Source organism: Cenococcum geophilum (genome assembly GCF_001692895.1).
Source record: "Cenococcum geophilum 1.58 unplaced genomic scaffold K441scaffold_8, whole genome shotgun sequence".
Classification (NCBI taxonomy): Eukaryota; Fungi; Ascomycota; class Dothideomycetes; order Gloniales; family Gloniaceae; genus Cenococcum; species Cenococcum geophilum.
This window is the reverse complement of record NW_027137566.1, coordinates 2,877,925-2,895,524: the sequence shown is the minus strand read 5'-3', so window position 1 is coordinate 2,895,524 and position 17,600 is coordinate 2,877,925. Positions and strand designations below refer to the sequence as shown.

Below are 17,600 nucleotides of genomic sequence, written 5' to 3'. Positions count from 1 at the left end.
AATACTAGGCGTATTATAGATTATATACTAGCGCTTCCTAAGCAGCTTAAAAAACACTTTAGTGTTAACTACGTAGCGGTCTTAAACAATATACTAAAATAGTTTAGTATAACGAGTAAACGGCTAGGCTACTTTATTACTAACAACGCTATAAACAACAACGCCTATATAAGAGAGCTCTCTACTATATACACGTTTAATGAAAAGGATAAGAGAATTCGGTGCTCTGGATATATACTTAATCGCGTAGCACAGTTAATTTTATTTAGTAAGGACAAGGAAGCGTTTAAAAACTTATAAGATAACTTACTAGTAAATAAAGATAGTAATCTATTACCTAAATAACCTTACTAATGCCTACTATAGGATAAAGAGCGATTCCTTAAGGAGTAGCGCTGGGAGGGTTCTTTAGGCACTCTATGCGATCTTATATACGCTATTAATACTCCTTAGCTCTATTAGCTGTTCGAACAGTATTAAGCTAAGGATAATAAGCAACTACTAATTACCTCTTTTACTCCAAAATAACTTGTTAAACCAGTTAAAATACGGTAAAATAGCTACCTTAATACCTTCGTTTAAGTAGTAGAACTCCGTTAACCACTTAATTTAATTGCCTACTATATAATTAAGAAGTATAATACTGAAACCGTATTAGCACGAGTACAAAATAAACCTCTTCCTCCTACGCGGAACTTTATATTAAATAATAGATTAAACAATTACGATTGGAGCGTCATCTGTAACTATATCGCGATTCTACAACCGCTTAAGGAGGCTTTAAAGCTGCTAGAGGGCCGCGGTAAATTAGGGCGCAATGGAGCTATATAGGAAGTGCTACCAATGCTTAAATAGCTACTTAAACTGTTTGAGGAAATGAAGGATCGGGTACAAAAAGCCCTAGTAGATAATCTTTTATACTAGGAAGCCTTAGAAGATCACTACTTAATTAACGTTAATAGTGGCTGGATAAAGCTTTAGAAGTACTATAAACTACTAGATAATACGCCGGTATACTATATAGTAGTAGTACTTCATCCTTACCTTAAGAACTACTATAGGAACGCCTGGATCGATTACCTAAAGTGGCTAAAGTAGAATAAGGAGCGGTTTATAAAGCTTTGGTAGCACTATAAGCAGGCGCCCTTACTATAATTAATACTACTTATACCGCTAAACTGTGGAGATACGCGTTCTAGTAGGGACGAGTATATTAAATCTATTGCCGAAGGCCCTTAAATAACGCGCAATCTTCTTACTAATAAGTATAAGAAGTGGAAGCTTTTAGACTAACTAGATAGTATATACCCGCTTCCTAAGAGTCCCATTAAGTACTAGCTACATTATCGCACTAAGTTTCTTCGCCTTAGCCAGCTAGCGCTTAATATCCTCACTATATTAGCTACCAGCTGCAATTATAAGCGTATGTTTAGTAAGCTTAGTGATATAATATCACCGCGCCGTTCTAGCTTAAAGCCAAAGACAATAGCAGCATTGTAAGCAGTACGGAGCTTCTATCAGATCGGCATTTAGAAATGTTCTCTGGTAAGTAGTAAGTTTAACTAGCTATTAAGTGAGTTATACTGATAATTTGGCGTAAAGCAGCATCGTCCAAAGCACCCCCTCCCTCATTAATATCGATCGCTTCAACGCCCGGCCCTTCACTACCGTTATCGCCTTAGCCTTCCTAACCACCTCCGAACAATCGGGCGACCTTATATTAATACTAGTAATAATATTATATAGAGGGGCAATAGGGGGGGGCCATATTAAGCACAATTTGGGACGCCTAGAAGGCATTATATAGACCTCCACTATGCCAAGACTTTGGTATACGCACTACTAAATTAAAAGTAAATCAAATTAAACAAATTAGGCCTCTAATTACATAATAAATCAATTAAATCAAATCAGGCGCTCTAAAACAGCAATCAAATCAAATCTAGGGCCTCAATTTGACTTAATTTAATTGTTGCCAGCTCTAACGGTAATAAAGGAGAACTAGAAGTTTAATACCTTTTTAGCCCGAATATGTAGCTTAGAGGACCTCTTCTTATACACCCCTTTTATCGACCCTAATTAAGAGGTAGACTTTTAGTTCTTGCGCCTCCCAACCTACCTACAAGCAGAGCTCTTTTGCTAGAACTTTGCTATATGGGTAAGAACCGCTAAAGACCTCTTTATAGAAATCTGCTATATAGAGCAACTGCTCCACACTATAAAGCTTACAAAAGACCGCGCAGCTAACAGTAGCAGATCCTTGCGTTTAAAGCGCTGTTGTAGCATAGGCTCCATAGGGTTAGGTTTAGAGGACGGAACCCTAGGAAGGCAACGCTTTCCTAACTAAGCTCTAGGGGAGACTACTTAACAGCCAGATGGCTTTAAGGACCCCCTAGACGCCGGCGCTGTAAATATAAATTACTAGACGAACGTAGGCAGCAACCGTAAAGAATACTGGCGGTAAACCGCTATAAATAATGCCTAACTATTAGGTAGCAGGTCCGTCTATAACTAAGGTCCTTTAACTAGGGTCCTTTAACTGGGGTCTATAACCTATTAATGACCCACTAGTAACCTACTAGTAGTAACCTATACTAACAGCTTATGTATTATTCTACGCAGAGTATCTAGTATATAAGACTAGGATAACATATACCCTAAACGCACGTTATGCGTAGGACATTGTAACCTAACGTTAGATGCTAAGACTAGGATACCGCATACCCTAAACGCACATTATGCGCAAGATATCGCGACCCGACGTTAGATTTGGATACCGTATACCCCTAAATATATACCTTACGTAGGCATATCGCGACCTAACGCTATATAGGGAGAAAAGGAACGTATTGTAGTACATATTATAATGGATACGCCCTAGGGTAAAGTCCGCCTATATGCTTAATACAATAATAGGTGCTAAATTAACCCTTAACGCTATATAAAAGTTGCAGGTTATAGACCTTATAGGCGGTCCTAGTGCTACTATACTAATAACCTAGCGCCGGCGGACCAGAGTATCCTACTATTCTTATTAAGACTTTAACTAACTTAATAGCGCTAGACCCTTAGCCCGGGCAACGGTCCCCCGTAATAACCCTATAAGTTACCTTATTAGCACTAACTTCGCGCAAAGTCTCGTGCTACAGTAATAGTAGTAGTAGTTACTGTAGCCAAAACGGCTTATAGAATACCCCTAAGTTACTAGTCCATCTGTAAAGTATAAGGGACGCCTTTATACGCTCTACACGCGACTACCTAGGGGTAAGTTCCTGCTAGTAACACTTAAGGACTCCTAAGGTATAATAAGGTCTGGCCTTACTAAGGACCTCCATAAATACCTAGGTACTATAATGCCTACTAACCCTTAAATTGCACCGCTATATACCTTATAGTAAGCTATAGCCCTTAAGGCCCCCATACGAGCCTAGCGGTATTACTTACTTAACTCTATTACGGATCTCCCTAAGTTTAAAACACCTCCTTATCCTTATAGACCGTTTTACGAAGCTAATATACTAATACCTAGCCTTATAGCTAAAGCGTAAGCAAAAGGCAAGCGCTGCTGCTACTAAGATATAGCCTATATTAAAGAAAGGCAGAGGACGTCCTAAGGGATTAAGAAATAAGCTAACGCTTATAGTAAGAGTTGCGGTATATATACGGGGTGAAGCTTAATTTATTAATATCCTATATAAGCTATACTCTACCGCAACCTGGCGACTTGCAGGCGACTTATAAGCAAGGCTACAGCGTACCGCTAGTAACCCTAAAGTAATTAAAAAGTACTCTCCTAGGCCTAGACCTAGTCCGTTACTCTATACTACCTTTACAGACTGTTTATATGTTAGGTAATAGGTTCGTTTAAAACCGGGGTCCTTTAACCGGGGTTTATAACCCACTAGTGACCTACTAGTAGTAACCTATACTAATAACTTATACTAGATAGGTCCGTCTATAACCAAGGTCCTTTAACTAAGGTCTTTAACCCGCTAATAACCTACTAGTAGTAACCTATACTAATGACTTATATTATCCTACACCTGTCTATAACTAGGGTCCTTTAACTAAGGTCTATAACCTACTAGTAACCTACTAGTAATAACCTATACAGACAACTTATATACTATTCTATATATATACTATACAAATAACGCGCAAGGCTAAAGTAAGGGTTAGTGGCGGGTTTAACGGGTATATAGCCTTACTATCCTAACCTGGCTGTATATAAGTAACCTATAACCTACCTATAAAGTATATACGGCGCTACGCCGGTATAGCGCAAGGCTAAAGCAAGGGTTAGCGGCGGGTTTAATAGGTATATAGCCTTACCGTTTATAAATCTGGCTATATATAAGTAACCTATAACTACCCGCAAGGTACTAGCAACCTACCTATATAAGTAAGCTTTTGGAATATTTCGTATCTACTAAATTTAGGCGATAGTATTGAGCTACTAGCTCTACCTGTTAAATAGACTAATTAGGATTTTCTATACCGGGTATATAAAATTGCTATTAGCTTAGTAAAATGTAGGGAAGTTTTAGTAAGCTAAATCTGACTAATTAGACAACTTTAACTGGCGGTTAAAGTTCCTTAATATCTTCGCGCAATTGTACTACCTATCTCTCTATACGCAAAATTAGGATGCTCTTTCCCTTCCAATTTTTTCCTTATTAAGGTTTTTATAGGGTTTTATTAAGGCCTAAGTATATAAAGGATCAGGGACGACCCTTTTTAAAGGGGGGGGCATTATTAGGTGAAAACCTAAGTATATAGTTATATAGCTGCGAGGCACAGGCGACTCGCATACAACTCGCCTGTAAGGCACGTGCAGAGCACATACCCCTAGGGAAACCCCCTCCTTACCTTACCTCAGACTCCTCCTTCTCCCTTAAGGATTTGTCTACTTATACAATATACCCTATTATTCTATTATTAGACTCCCTATCCACATCCTTACCTTATATAAGGAGAGTTAATAGAAGAGGACGATATAGTAAAGAGTAGGTATAGTAATAGCTTTATTTAGAGACGAACTAATAAGGAGGATAGAAGGGCTGTAAGCCTAAGGAGGTTATAAGGAGGTGCTAAGGGCTAGCCTTAGTAGCCCTTAAGAGCTCCTAGGCGTGCACCCGAGTAAAGGTTAAAATAACCCTTATAATAAGTATATCTAAGATTTATATATATATTTTTTGCGACTATATATATAAAATAAAACAGCTTAATAGCTGCCCTTTATTATACTACTATAAAGCTATTATATAACTAGTTACTTATATATAATATAATAATTCTTCTTTAATTAACGTTTAATACGGATGTTATTTAGCCCCACGCAGACTACTCCGTATATAAGGGAAAAGTAATATTGACGGGAAAAAACCCTTGCTGCTAGGGGGGAGGAAAAACCCTATAAGCCACCTTAGTAGGATAAAAAACCCTAATTTGCCATGTCTGTCTATAGCGGCGGCCCTATAGGTCTACGGCTACGTCCTATCCTCCTTAGATATTTAAACTCCTTAGGAACCACTACTTCCTTCTCTAGCTTACCCTAGCTAGGGTTCACTACGTCCTAGCTAGGCCTTACCAATTAATTGCTATACTGCTGTTTCCCATATCTTAGCCATCCCCTATATGCTATTTCTTATCTAACTATTGCTATATATGCTATACCTTCCCCCCCCTAGGGCCTATTAAAGGTATAAGGGGGATTTATCCGTTCTAACTACCGTAATACTAATAAGCGAGCGGGATATTGTATATTTAGGTATCTTTTATGCCTAGGCCCCAGCTAGGCCCTTTCTAAGGGTCACTACTCCATTAAAAGAAGATAGGGAAAACCGTAGGTCGCAATCCAGGCTGCTAGGTAGTATTTAGTAGAAAAAACGGCGAGTAACCGCATACTCCGCGGGCGATCGCCCTAGGGGTTAGGAGGGGCCGTATATTTGCTTATTCGTCTACTTATTTACTCGCGATCGCTCGTTCGTTAATATAAGAGGTTGTTAATACTTTCTATTAGGGGTTAGGGGATACTATTAAATGCCGTATATCCACATTAGATTATATAGGTGCCTTAATAGGAGAATAGCGTAGCTAAATTATAGAGGGCTATAGTAGTGGTTTTCAAGATCTTACCATCTGAAAATTTTTCACCACCGCTTATAACGCTTATAACCACGACCACTAGGTCCTATCGCACGCTATACAACGTCTCTATATTGGCTCTAAGTCTAAACTTTAAAGACCTAGGTTCGTAGCCGTCACTACATACAGGTGCAGAGTCCGTTTTTGACGGCCTTATATATAATATAGATAGAATAGTAAAGAAACTATATTAGAAATATAAAGCTTTAATTATATATAGTTATAATATAGTTATAAGTAGTTAATACCTAATTTAATTAATTTTAGGAATAGTATACGCACTAAATATTTCTTAGTATATAAATACTTATATAAGCGAGAATACTATAGCTAAGTGAGAGATTCTTAGAGGTTTTTTATTACTTAGCGTATAATTAACTAACCGGATCTTTAGCCGAAGATTTAAATACCCTTAACTTCTACTAAAAGCTATAGTTTACTACTAAACCTTATTACTAAGGTAGCAAGCTATTAGCTAGCTAACTATTATAACTCTATAAGCTTACTAACTGCTTACGTTATTAGCCTCTTAGCAGCGACGCTAACTCTTAGATATACTATAATTACCTCTAGCGTTTAGGTAGTATAGTAAGCCCGCCTAGGCTATATAGTATTTATACTAAGCCTAGATATAAACGGAGCCTTTAACTATACATTATATAAGAGATTTCTATAAATCCTAAGAAAGAAGGGCCTACTAAAATAGATAATTAAGTTTACTAAAATATAGGTAAAGCTTTAGGCAGCGGAAATATAGGCCAACTTTAACGGCCCTATAGCGTTAAAAGGTGACTTATAATAGGCGTGGTATACGCGACCTAATGCATATATATATAGGGTATTACGCCCCTATATTACTACTAGCTTCCTATAGGGCGTAGTATATAGTAGCCACTACTAGCTTTAAGGACCTTATCCCTTAGTTAGGCTTTAACCCTTAATATACCTAGTAGGCAGGCGGGATTACGTCCTAGCTAGAGGGATTATTACGTAGCACAAGAGAACGGAGGCGCGTATTAGTATATTAACAGACGGAACCGTTTAGTTGCTAGGACGGTATGTCAGTAAGATATACTTAAGGGGTAAACAGGAGTTACCTAGGCGGGGGGGCTTTTGGCTGGGCCTTAACTATAGAAGGTGGATAACGCCCATAGGTGGGACCCCGCTGGAAAAGTAGGGTAGAGGCGTGGATAAGCAGGCACGTCAAACTCTACTATATAGCTACCTGCCTACCCAACAGCCTAGACTTTCCCGCGCGGCATTTCGTCTTCCTCTATATCTTTGGCTGGGGATATTGTAAGCTTTTGCAGTGTGTGGAAATAAACGAGCGACTTGATTGTAAATGTAGCTGTAAAGTCTCTATATATACACGAGGTAGGTAGCAAGAGGATGATGACGATGATCTACAATTGCCTCAGTAGACAGCGATTACAGTCGGCGATAGGTAATGGAAATAGGTAGTGAGACATAGGTACTGAGACATGATGTCGAGGGGCGGGTGGTGAATCACAAGGTAATGCAAGCCTCGGTAGTCGGTTACAGATATGCATAGGGGACATCTCTTTGAATACAGCTCTATGTCCGGAGATATAAAGCTAGGGAGTGTAGTTTCTGCCTTCATTTTTCTTTCTACAGCTTTGACTACACCGTCAAATCTGGGGGGGTGTGTAACCGACTACCGGACCTTGCATATTACCCTGTTTCACCTACGTCAGCACTACCCTCGTATGTCTCAGATACGTTTGAAATGAGTCATGGACTTCGGAGTTCGGGGTCTACTTTCATGTATTTATACCACTTGATTTCCATAGATTTACAATCAAGTCGCTCGTTCAATACCCACACTGCAAAGCTTACACTATATTTCTTATACTAAATTATAGAAATTACTAAAATCTACCTAAAAGCTTTATTAAAAAGCTTTATATGGCTTTGAATATTTTCCGGAATAAAGCTCTGAAAAGCGACACACAACTTGTTCCTCTTTAAGGACGATTTGTTCCGGAATAAGGCGTGTACCGGTATAAAGCGGAGCACGACTTATACCTAAAAAAGGACGGCTTTATTCTGGAATGATGCAGAAATAGTCTGGAATAAGCCAAATACCGGTATAAAGCGGAACAGGAACCTTGGCAAACTAACAATCACGCCACAGTGAATGTAAATGATATCCGCCGTGATATTTTCGTTGGGCTGCAATGATATTGCTCAAGCATGTCATTTTCCAGTATAGATGCAATAGAAATAGCGCTATAATTCACTTGTGTAACGAGCCGAAAGAATTTATATAGTGCTTTTCGGATTCATCTTTCTGTTTCCCAATTTCCTTTATAGGATTCATGTCCGTCGTTTCTAACTCCTTACACTCCAAACTCCGATTACTGCAGGGCCCAGAATACTTTGTCACTCAGACTCCACCTGTCCAAACAACGGTTCGTTGAAATTATCCTACTCCTCCTTATCCCTGTCCGATCTCCAGTAGAGAACTCAATCTAGATCCTCTTGCAACCACCTAGGCGGAGTTTACATTCTCAAGCCCACCTCTCTTTCACCTCACCTCACATCATTACCCTTACAATCCTCTACCCACCAACCTCAATGGAAAAAACCCCTCACCTCCCCCTCGCCATGTGGCGCGACCTCTCTCCAGACCCGAAGCCCCTCAACGCGCCAACCGCCTCCTCCCCCCGCATCCTCATTGTCGGCGCTGGCATCGCCGGCCTCACAACCGCCTGGGCCCTCCTTGACAAAGGCTACCACGTCACCATCCTCTCCGCCGCCTGGCCCAGCACGACGCCCAGCAAGCTGCTGACATCCCAAATCGCCGGCGCGCTGTGGGAATTCCCGCCCGCCGTCTGCGGCGTCCACACGACCGCCCCGCCCTCGCGCGCGCAAAGCCCTGGGCCATGACATCGTACGCCATCTGGGCCGCGCTGGCCGACATCCCAGCTATCCAGCGCGACTCCGGGGTCGCGATGCGGCCCTCCGCCTTCTTCTTCCCGGCGCCGGTGGCGGATGACCCGGTCCACGCCGCGAAGATGCGCGAGATAGCGCAATCCGGCGTCCGCGGCTTCGTCCACACTCCAGCCCTGATCCAACACTTCGCCGTCTCACCAGCCTACGGCGCGCGGGACGCCTACGCCCTGACCGCCCCCGTCATCAACACCACCCGCGCCATGCGCTGGCTACTTTTCCTGGTCCGCGCCAAGGGCGCCTGCCTAGTCACTGAGACCTTCGACGCGGATCTGCTGGGCAAGGAGGGTGAGTTGTTGCGGCGCTATGCCGCTGCCGCTCTCGTCAATGCGGCCGGGCTGGGCAGTCGCGTCCTCGCGGCTGATAAAGGGGTTTATCCAGTGCGGGGGGCGTTGCTGCGGGTACGGAATCCGGGGACGGAGGAGTTTCCGAAAGTGGAGGCTGCATTGGCGGTGTCGGTGGGGGTATTTCGGGGGGCGGCGGGCGGTGGGAGGGGAACGGCTGCGGCTGCGGCTGCTGGCTCAGCGTCGGCGGAGTTGTCTGCGGAGACAGAGGCAGACACGGAGGCAGATATGGTGTTCCTCGTCCCGCGCGGCAAAGGGATCCTGCTGGTGGGCGGGCTGGTCCAGCCGCGGGAGGAGGCGCTAGATTTGATTGTTTCCTCTCCCGCCGTGGTGCGGATGCGGGAGCGAGCGGAGGCGTTCCTGCCTGCGCTACGGGGCGCGGAGCTCGATACGAACCCGCTTGTCCAGGGCCTGAGGCCGTTTCGGGAGGGCGGCGTGAGAGTCGAGCGGGAGGGCAGGGAGAGGGTAGGTGGGGGAAGGAGTCGGGTCGTGCATTCTTATGGCCATGGGGGGTCGGGGTGGACGCTGAGCTGGGGGTGTGCGGGGGAGGTGGTGGGTTTGGTGGAGGAGGTTTTGAGGGAGGCCGGGGAGGTGGTTGTTGGGGATAGGGATGGTGGATGGCGGGCGAAGTTGTAGGGGGCGACACAATGGAAGTCGTGGCTGATAGCCCGGGTTTCACGAGACGTGGGAGGTGCTCGGCGGAGTGGAACTTTCTCAGAGGAGGTCTAGATATTTCTTTTGCAACTATACTGTTACTATGAGCTGGTTCATAGCAAGAGGGAAAAGGACTTCCCGAACTAACCTTCAATTCCCCCGTCCCTTTGCTCGGGATCTCAGCGAAGCTACTAGTGCTCCAACACGACGAATCCCATCACGACCTTCGCGCCCACCTCAAGCTCCGCGTACCAACACTGCGTTCCTGCAACCCATCTCCTATCAAGACCATGCCAACCGAAATGCAAATCTCGTGATCCGAGACGACGGTCGCTTTATGGCGAGAGGTCCACTCCGGCGCCTCCCCTAGAACCTCCATCTCCTCGATCCGGAAAGACTGCGTGTCGAGCCGATACACCAGCGTCCTGCCATACCGTCCCAACCCCGCATGCCCCACCGAGCTGACGATATAGATATAGGACGCCTGTTCCGACTGATACCGGTACACGCATATTCCGGAACATTCCTGCCTCATTCTAGAACGGGTCGTCCTTGTTCCGGGATGAGTCATGTATCGCTTTGATCGGCTCGATTCCGGATTAATTGCCTCATTCCGGAAAAGATCTCATATAAAGGGGCTCTAATATCTGCGACAGGGCATTAAGAAGCTTTACTATGTATACTAATAACATATTTAAAGCCTCCTTATAGCGATTAGGATTTCAATGTACGTCAAAATTAAAGTTAATTGTGGCTAAATTTTAATTACTTCCACCTCGGAGCGCGTGTCGATCAAGCCTTCCACTAGCCGTATGTGGAGTGATCGCCGATATCAAATGGAAATATCCGTACAACCTCACCTCGTGATCGTAGAGCTAAAGAAAATAAGGCCAAAGTATTGATCAACGATCAGGTGCCTGCCCGGTAGAGTCGTGATAGGGCCCTCCCTAATTTCATATTACTAAACAATATTCGCGATCACAACGCGCTTCCCTTACTAAAGAAGGCTTGTACGCCTCCTTAAGGGGTTATATACAAAATGGTAGAAAGTAGGTAACAATTAGGGTGGGCGATTAAGTAAACAATTAGGTAAACCTTATCTTATAAACTCTTTATCTTTTAATTTAGAGTAGCATTTATTTCTTTTCTCTATTAAATAAGGACTTCTTTATTAAAAGGAGTAAAAGTGTAACGTGTCCCGCCTTACGTCGCCATACGGCCAAAAAGACTGAGAGTGCTTGCGAACTTGTCGCAAGCGCGGCGGGATCTAATATAACGTGGCACACGGGGTTTTGCTCGGTCCCTGGGTTTTGCTCGATTTGAACATCAAAATTCGCCAAAATGCCAACTTGGTAGTAAATAATTAGTAAAAACCATCACAAATCATCGCATTGTTGGTAAGGAGTCTTGAAGCAATAAAAATATATATAAGGTCTATCTAAAGTCGATTTCTAGGTGTTTCAAGGCTCAATTGGCTGGTGTATTTGGCCCCAGTCGCCATTAATTAACTCACCCTCCTTATCTAAGGACTCGTTGTCAGTTATATCATCGTCCTCCTGGTCTTCCTGGAGGTCCTCTAGTAGACCTGGAAGATCCGATGTCTTCTTAGCTGCATTCTAAAGTTGCTTAACAACGACTTGAGCTGCGGCCCATGCAGAAGAAGACTCTTCTGCTTGCTTCCGGAGCGTCTTAGCCGTTAATTGATGCGACTGCCATTGATTAGCCGCTTCAATAGCCGCTAATCGGGTCTTAGTAGTGTTCTTCTGGCAAGCAATCTTGGCGGCAGCGTCTAAGGCCTTCTTCGCCTTCTTCGCCACCTTTGCCGCGCCCCCTGCCTCTCTATTATGAAGCGTAAATAGCTTCTTTGCATCAGCGGCAATCCTCCGAGCTTCCTTCCTGGCTTCCACCTGTTCTCTTTCAAGCGTAATTGCTATTTGGCGCTTTTTCTGTAGCTCGTCTCTAGCTATCTTAGCTTCTTCTTTAGCCTTTATGGCAGCTTCCCTAGTAGCAGCAAGTTCCTGAGCCGCCGCTAATGTAAGAACTAACTCTTTAGAGAGTACTGTCTGCTTCCGCTTCTTCCTTTCCCGCCTTTTATTAGTATGTTACCGCAGCTCTTTGTTTTCCACCTGTAGTAACTTAAGATTATCCTCCAAAGATTATAGGTGCTGTATTAGCGAATTAATACAGGCCTCTGTTGCCTCTAGAGTTGTTTCTGGATAGAGGATTATTTGCTAGTAACGAGATCTAGCGTAGGCGCTATTAGGAGGGGGAGGATGCAAAGGTAATAATAAAATCGTCGCCTTAGCTAGGCAAGGTGGAGGAGTAGATGGCCGAGCAGAGCAGCGTGTGAGGGGTCGATTTGGGTTATATGGGAGGAGGCCTGCCGCCTTAAAGGCACTTTTTATTAAAGTCTTAGTATAAATTTGCGGTTGAATCTCGCCAAGAATCTTTATAAAATAGTCTTTGTTTATACCAGTAATTCTACGAGCTGCGTATTCGTTAACTTTTGTAGAGTATACGCGCTTAAGAAGCGAAAATATAATAAGATCTAATGGCTGGAGTATATGCGTTAAATGCGGAGGCAGGTATATAGGTATAATCTTATGGTTCTAGCAGTACTCGACAAAGCCAACGTTGATATAGCTGCTATGGCCATCTATTACCAGTAGTTAATAGCCAATTAATTTACTGTTTCTTCCTTCTACTGCCTCTGCTGCTGCCCTCTTCCATATCTCAGGTCGCCGGGTATAGTACTTAAAGTGCTCCAGTTACTTTAGTCTAATTTCTTAATTTAACTAACTATTCTTACTAACACCAATTAAATAGTCGCCAAGAGCTTCGCGAGCTTCCTCCTATATTCTCTTGGTGTGTATATAGCCTTTAAAAATAATAAAGGGCGGTATAGTTATTCCCCTTATGCCTATACAATCAATCTATAAGACCTACTCCCTAGAGCCGTTAATCGTCTTAAAATTAGTGGCCCTGCCTCGTAATATTACTACCTTGACGCTATATGCGTAGCCTATTAAGGTACCAGTCTCATCTATATTCTAGGTGTTATCGTCTTTAATATTATACTGGGTCTTAGCGTTAGAGTAATTGGAAAAGAACTTTGTAATAAGGGCGGGATTATTATTGGTAATGGCTCGTTCTAGGTTAATTAACCATATATAGTAGATTTAAAGCTTATCCTATCGCTTTAGGAAGTAACTAACCCAGTTCTTACTTAGTGGTTAAATTTCATAGTACTGAGGAAGGTAGGCGTGTTCGCGTTATAGAATAATAGTAGCTATCATCCGGATTGTATAGAGTTGACACGAAAATCTAGTATTAGTAAGATAAATACAGTGCCGAATAATTGCTGCTTTGCCAGCTGGTGTAATACGATATTGGTTGATGTGGGCGACTTAGTGAGATTGGTGTTTACCCTATAGGCGTCTTCAAAAGGTAGAAGGAAGTACCCTATAGGCCTTTATGTAGGCTTCTGGGCTGTAATAAAGGCCGCTAGTTCGCCAGGCTGTTAAAGCAGCTTATAGGCGGTCTTCTGTATCTGGCACACGAGGTTTAAAGGGCATAGCTGTTATTTAATAATAGATTTAGTGGAGTTAAAATATAGTTTAGTTGGTAAAAAGTTGATGTTTAAAGTTCGGAAGTGGTAATATTCTACTTTAGGAAACCTACTAGCCTAAAAAGGGAGGCGGTCTACTAGCTTAAGCAAAACCTAGGGACCGAGCAAAACCCTATATACCACGTTATGTACCCTTACAAAAAGCTTAAAGCCATTTCATATCTATTTTATTTTATTTATTAAATTATCTCCCTATTAAAGCAACTTAACTATTATTAGGTAATTTATAACTTTATATAACTGCTTTTTAGTTAATGTTACGGCACCGTAACGGATCTAGTCAGGGGGCTCGCTTAAGCCTTGGCATATGTATATAGACGTGTCCTTTTCCACCTTCTGCTCCTTATCTTGATATCCGGGTCTATAAACTACCAATTGTATAGGCTTGCATACGTTCTTTACGGCGCTCGTGCCTCGATTAACTAAGTCGCTATAATAGTTAACCTTTTTAGCGTATATAAGTTAAATATTAGGCTTATATTTTCTATAACCTTTACTAAAGCCCTATTAGATAGCCCGTCTAAATATATTACCTAGACCAGGCTAGGCAAAAATAAGTAAATACGATGTAGATCTAATATCGCTTATTAGCCAATAAAATATTGGTTAATATTGGGTTATTAGCCAATATAGACCGGAAAATTATATTTCCGCAACATTAAAATAAATTAAACTAATATAACTGTGTACATAGTGATCTGTTTAGTTTCGCTATATAGCTACTTATCCTAGATACCACGTAGAGGTACAGATCAGATCTAGGTGCTAGAGACACCCCTAACTAGCTAGGTATATGCAGGTTGCTGCTAATAATCCTAATAGTTAGCTATATGCTAATGTATATAAGAGAGAAAATTTGTATAAACCTAAGCTAAAATAATTGCATTTTGGGCCGTAGCCCCAGGCTTATTATCCTCTATTAAGAGAGGATCTGTCGCCGTCCTAGACCCCCCTCCCCCTACTAGGGGCAAGCCATGGTTGGCCGGCGCAGGTGCATTATTACCCCCGTCTTATACGGTGCACTAACTAGCATAGTTAGGCTATTTATAATTAGCGCAGTAACCGCCGAAGTAACCGTTAGCCCAACGGCACGATAGGAAGGGTTATGGGCCTAGTATAGCGCCGCGGCACCGCTAGCAAGGTTAATCTACTACCCTTCCACGAGATTATATAAGGATGGCATTAACGTATAAGGGCCGATGCATTCCTATCTAATATGGGTAAATGCTCCCACGTATAAATACCACATCCTGCCTAGGAAGGGCTAGAAGTGCTCGGCCCTATAGACTATGTATATATAGGGCCAACTGCTACTGTCCTATAAAGAGAACGGGGGCTTAGGGGTTCTGGGCGGCGGTAGCAAGGGCTTAGGTAGCGGTAGCGGCATCCTAGAGAATAAGGGCCCTATATATATGTCAGTATTCGTATAAAGCAAGCAACTAGGGTAGATTAGTAAAGGGCGAGGCTTAAGCAATGCTTATATAAAGTAAGAATACTTACATATTGGTAGTTGATGAACTAGTAGTAGTAGTAGTAGTGGTAGTAGTTATGGTAGTGGTGCTGCTGTTGCTGCTTTACTCGTTAGTGCTTAACACTTATATAAGGCAGGCAGTTAAGAGTATATTAGTAAGGCTAGAGGCTTAGGTAATGCTCGTACGAAGCTAGGATACTTATGTTTTAATAGTAGCTAATAAGCTAGAACTAGTTGTAGTGGTAGATAGTAGCTGGGTTAAAGATAAAGGAAGAAGAGAGGTTAAATAAGGTGAAGTACTGCATAAAGAAGGAGCGTATAATTACGTGTTATACGAAGAAATACGTATATATATTCTATTCTATTCTGCATCTAGCTTAAAGTATTCTTTTTTTTCCTTTCTTATCCGTATAATTAACTCTTCTCTATTAGAACTCTTCTATTGCCATTTAATTCTGCTTCTAATTTTTTAAGCATTTAAGTATCTTAATTGTATTAACCCTAAGCTTTACTCGCTCCCATAAAACTATACAACGTGCTCCTAAAAATACCCGCTCTAGGTTATTACTTATAGCTGGAATTAATAGAATATTAATAGCCATTAATAAGAGTCGTGGCCAACGCTTACGTTGCTTATCTTAACACTACCATTTAAGAGGAGAAACCTTAATACGAAGTGGGTTCTCGGCGATATAGTTCTTATACTTATCTTAGCTCTTTAGGCGATTAAACTTATTAAGGTTCTCAATAAGCTGCTTATATGGATTAAGATCTTCTTTAGATAAGGCCTTTTTATACGATGCAGTACTTAATACTTGTAGTAAAGGCTGGGGGCCTTAATACTGACTTTGATACTCATTCCAAAGTTGCTCTACTGTATTAAGCGCTAGCTTTCGCCACTTCTTACTCTAATTTACTTTAATATACTCTATATAACATTATAAATAAAGAATAATTGCTGCAGTATATAGCGGAGACTTATTAGACTTTAGGTAGTATTTATTAAATACCTCCTAACCAGCCTTAATCCGCTTATAGAAGAATTTGTCTTCTTTATAATCTTCCTATTATACGATATTAGCCTATATATACTCCCTCTAAATATATATACCTTACTAAGCTGTTTTTAAAGTAGTGCATAAGGAGGTCCATTTAAAAAAGTACATCTAAGATTGTTGCATTATGCCCTTAAGTCATAAGAGTTGCTTTCTTAAAGACAAAAAGAAAGCCTATTATTATATAAAGCTATTTCCAGTCTATAGGATTTAGAAAATTATTATCTAAGCTATACTTCTTTATGTATTAATCTATTGCAGGCTTATATTAAATAGTAACCTATAATATCTCACACTAGCTATTCTATCTTGTACGATTATTAAGTAGAATTCGTCTTCCTACTAGCTCTTTAATAGCCCTTATACGGCCAGGAGAGCTTTATATATGTATAATAATATTGTAAAGCTTTCCAAGGGCGCCCATATCTTAAAAATTTTCATCTTTATCTTTAGCTTCGTATAAATTAATCTGCTTAACTTCAGCCTTAAAAAAAGAGGCTTAGACAGTAAGATTGATAATATGGCCATTGCAACGGATTCGTTTGTATAAAGATTTCCATATAATAGCTTCCTCCTCTTTTATATACTTTTCGATCGTACGATAAAGAGTATCATTTATTCCCGCATTATCTGAGATAACTGCACTAAGATTTCGTGTAATCCCGTAGTCCTTTAGTATAGGAAGCAGAGTTAAGAACTGATTATCTTTATTATAAGATTATACCGTACGAAGAGCAAGGAGAGCTCTAGAGAGTCCTTTTAAGTTTTACTTAATAAAGTGGGCGCATACTCCAAGGAGAAGATGCCGATTAGGAGAGGTCTAAATATTAACTAAAAGATGAATACTTAATATTGCTAACTGAAGCTTCTTTCGTATAATGTCTTTTGTTAATTCCTATAATTCTTTAATCCTCTTCCTTACTTATATATAAGTTGTTATAATAAAACCCTCTACCTCTGGATTAAGGACCTGGCAGAATGTATGGAACTCTAGCCACTTAATAAGTTAAAGTGGAAGATTTCGTACAGTAATAAGGAAAATAAGGGCAGCTATAATAGCCTCCTTATTAAGAGCGTTTTTAAGTATAAAAGAATTAACCTTTATATAATTATGTTTTGTACAAAGCTGTATATATAGATCTTAAAGCTTTTCTTTAGCACCTTAATAAACAACACTCGGGGTTTTAGAAACAGTAATCTTATACTTCTTTATAAGATAATTCCGGAAATTTATAATATACTTTACGCCGTATGGTTCTTCCGTATAGTATTTGCAATATAAAATATATTGCTTATCCTAGTATTTTTTTAGCTCGTTGTTATATGGA

General features: G+C 41.3%; 4 protein-coding genes across 4 annotated transcripts; 1 reads left to right on the top strand and 3 right to left on the bottom strand.

Moving 5' to 3' along the window:
- Nucleotides 1–8,459: 8,459 nt before the first annotated feature.
- K441DRAFT_703637 (nucleotide-binding domain-containing protein) lies at nucleotides 8,460–10,100 on the top strand (the record flags this gene model as incomplete). Its single annotated transcript, XM_067653489.1, has 2 exons — nucleotides 8,460–9,009; nucleotides 9,045–10,100. The coding sequence occupies exons 1-2, from the start codon at nucleotides 8,746–8,748 to the stop codon at nucleotides 10,098–10,100; spliced, it is 1,320 nt and encodes a 439-aa protein (XP_067507634.1). The 5' UTR covers nucleotides 8,460–8,745.
- An 84-nt stretch (nucleotides 10,101–10,184) lies between these two features.
- On the bottom strand, nucleotides 10,185–10,823 carry K441DRAFT_344270 (uncharacterized protein). The gene is made up of 2 exons (XM_067641282.1): nucleotides 10,267–10,823; nucleotides 10,185–10,199 (listed from the first exon to the last, which is right to left on the bottom strand). Exon 1 carries the CDS (start codon nucleotides 10,687–10,689, stop codon nucleotides 10,336–10,338), a length of 354 nt encoding a protein of 117 aa, XP_067507633.1. The 5' UTR covers nucleotides 10,690–10,823; the 3' UTR covers nucleotides 10,185–10,199; nucleotides 10,267–10,335.
- A 4,855-nt stretch (nucleotides 10,824–15,678) lies between these two features.
- K441DRAFT_544924 (uncharacterized protein) lies at nucleotides 15,679–15,855 on the bottom strand (the record flags this gene model as incomplete). The annotated part of the gene is made up of 1 exon (XM_067642785.1): nucleotides 15,679–15,855. A coding segment is annotated over one exon (177 nt), but the record flags the coding sequence as incomplete, so codon positions are not given.
- A 916-nt stretch (nucleotides 15,856–16,771) lies between these two features.
- K441DRAFT_545102 (uncharacterized protein) lies at nucleotides 16,772–16,990 on the bottom strand (the record flags this gene model as incomplete). The annotated part of the gene is made up of 1 exon (XM_067642795.1): nucleotides 16,772–16,990. A coding segment is annotated over one exon (219 nt), but the record flags the coding sequence as incomplete, so codon positions are not given.
- Nucleotides 16,991–17,600: the final 610 nt, after the last annotated feature.

Excerpts from the sequence above, each read along its gene's own strand:
- K441DRAFT_344270 (XM_067641282.1), bottom strand. The coding sequence starts at position 10,689 with ATGACTCATCCCGGAACAAGGACGACCCGTTCTAGAATGAGGCAGGAA.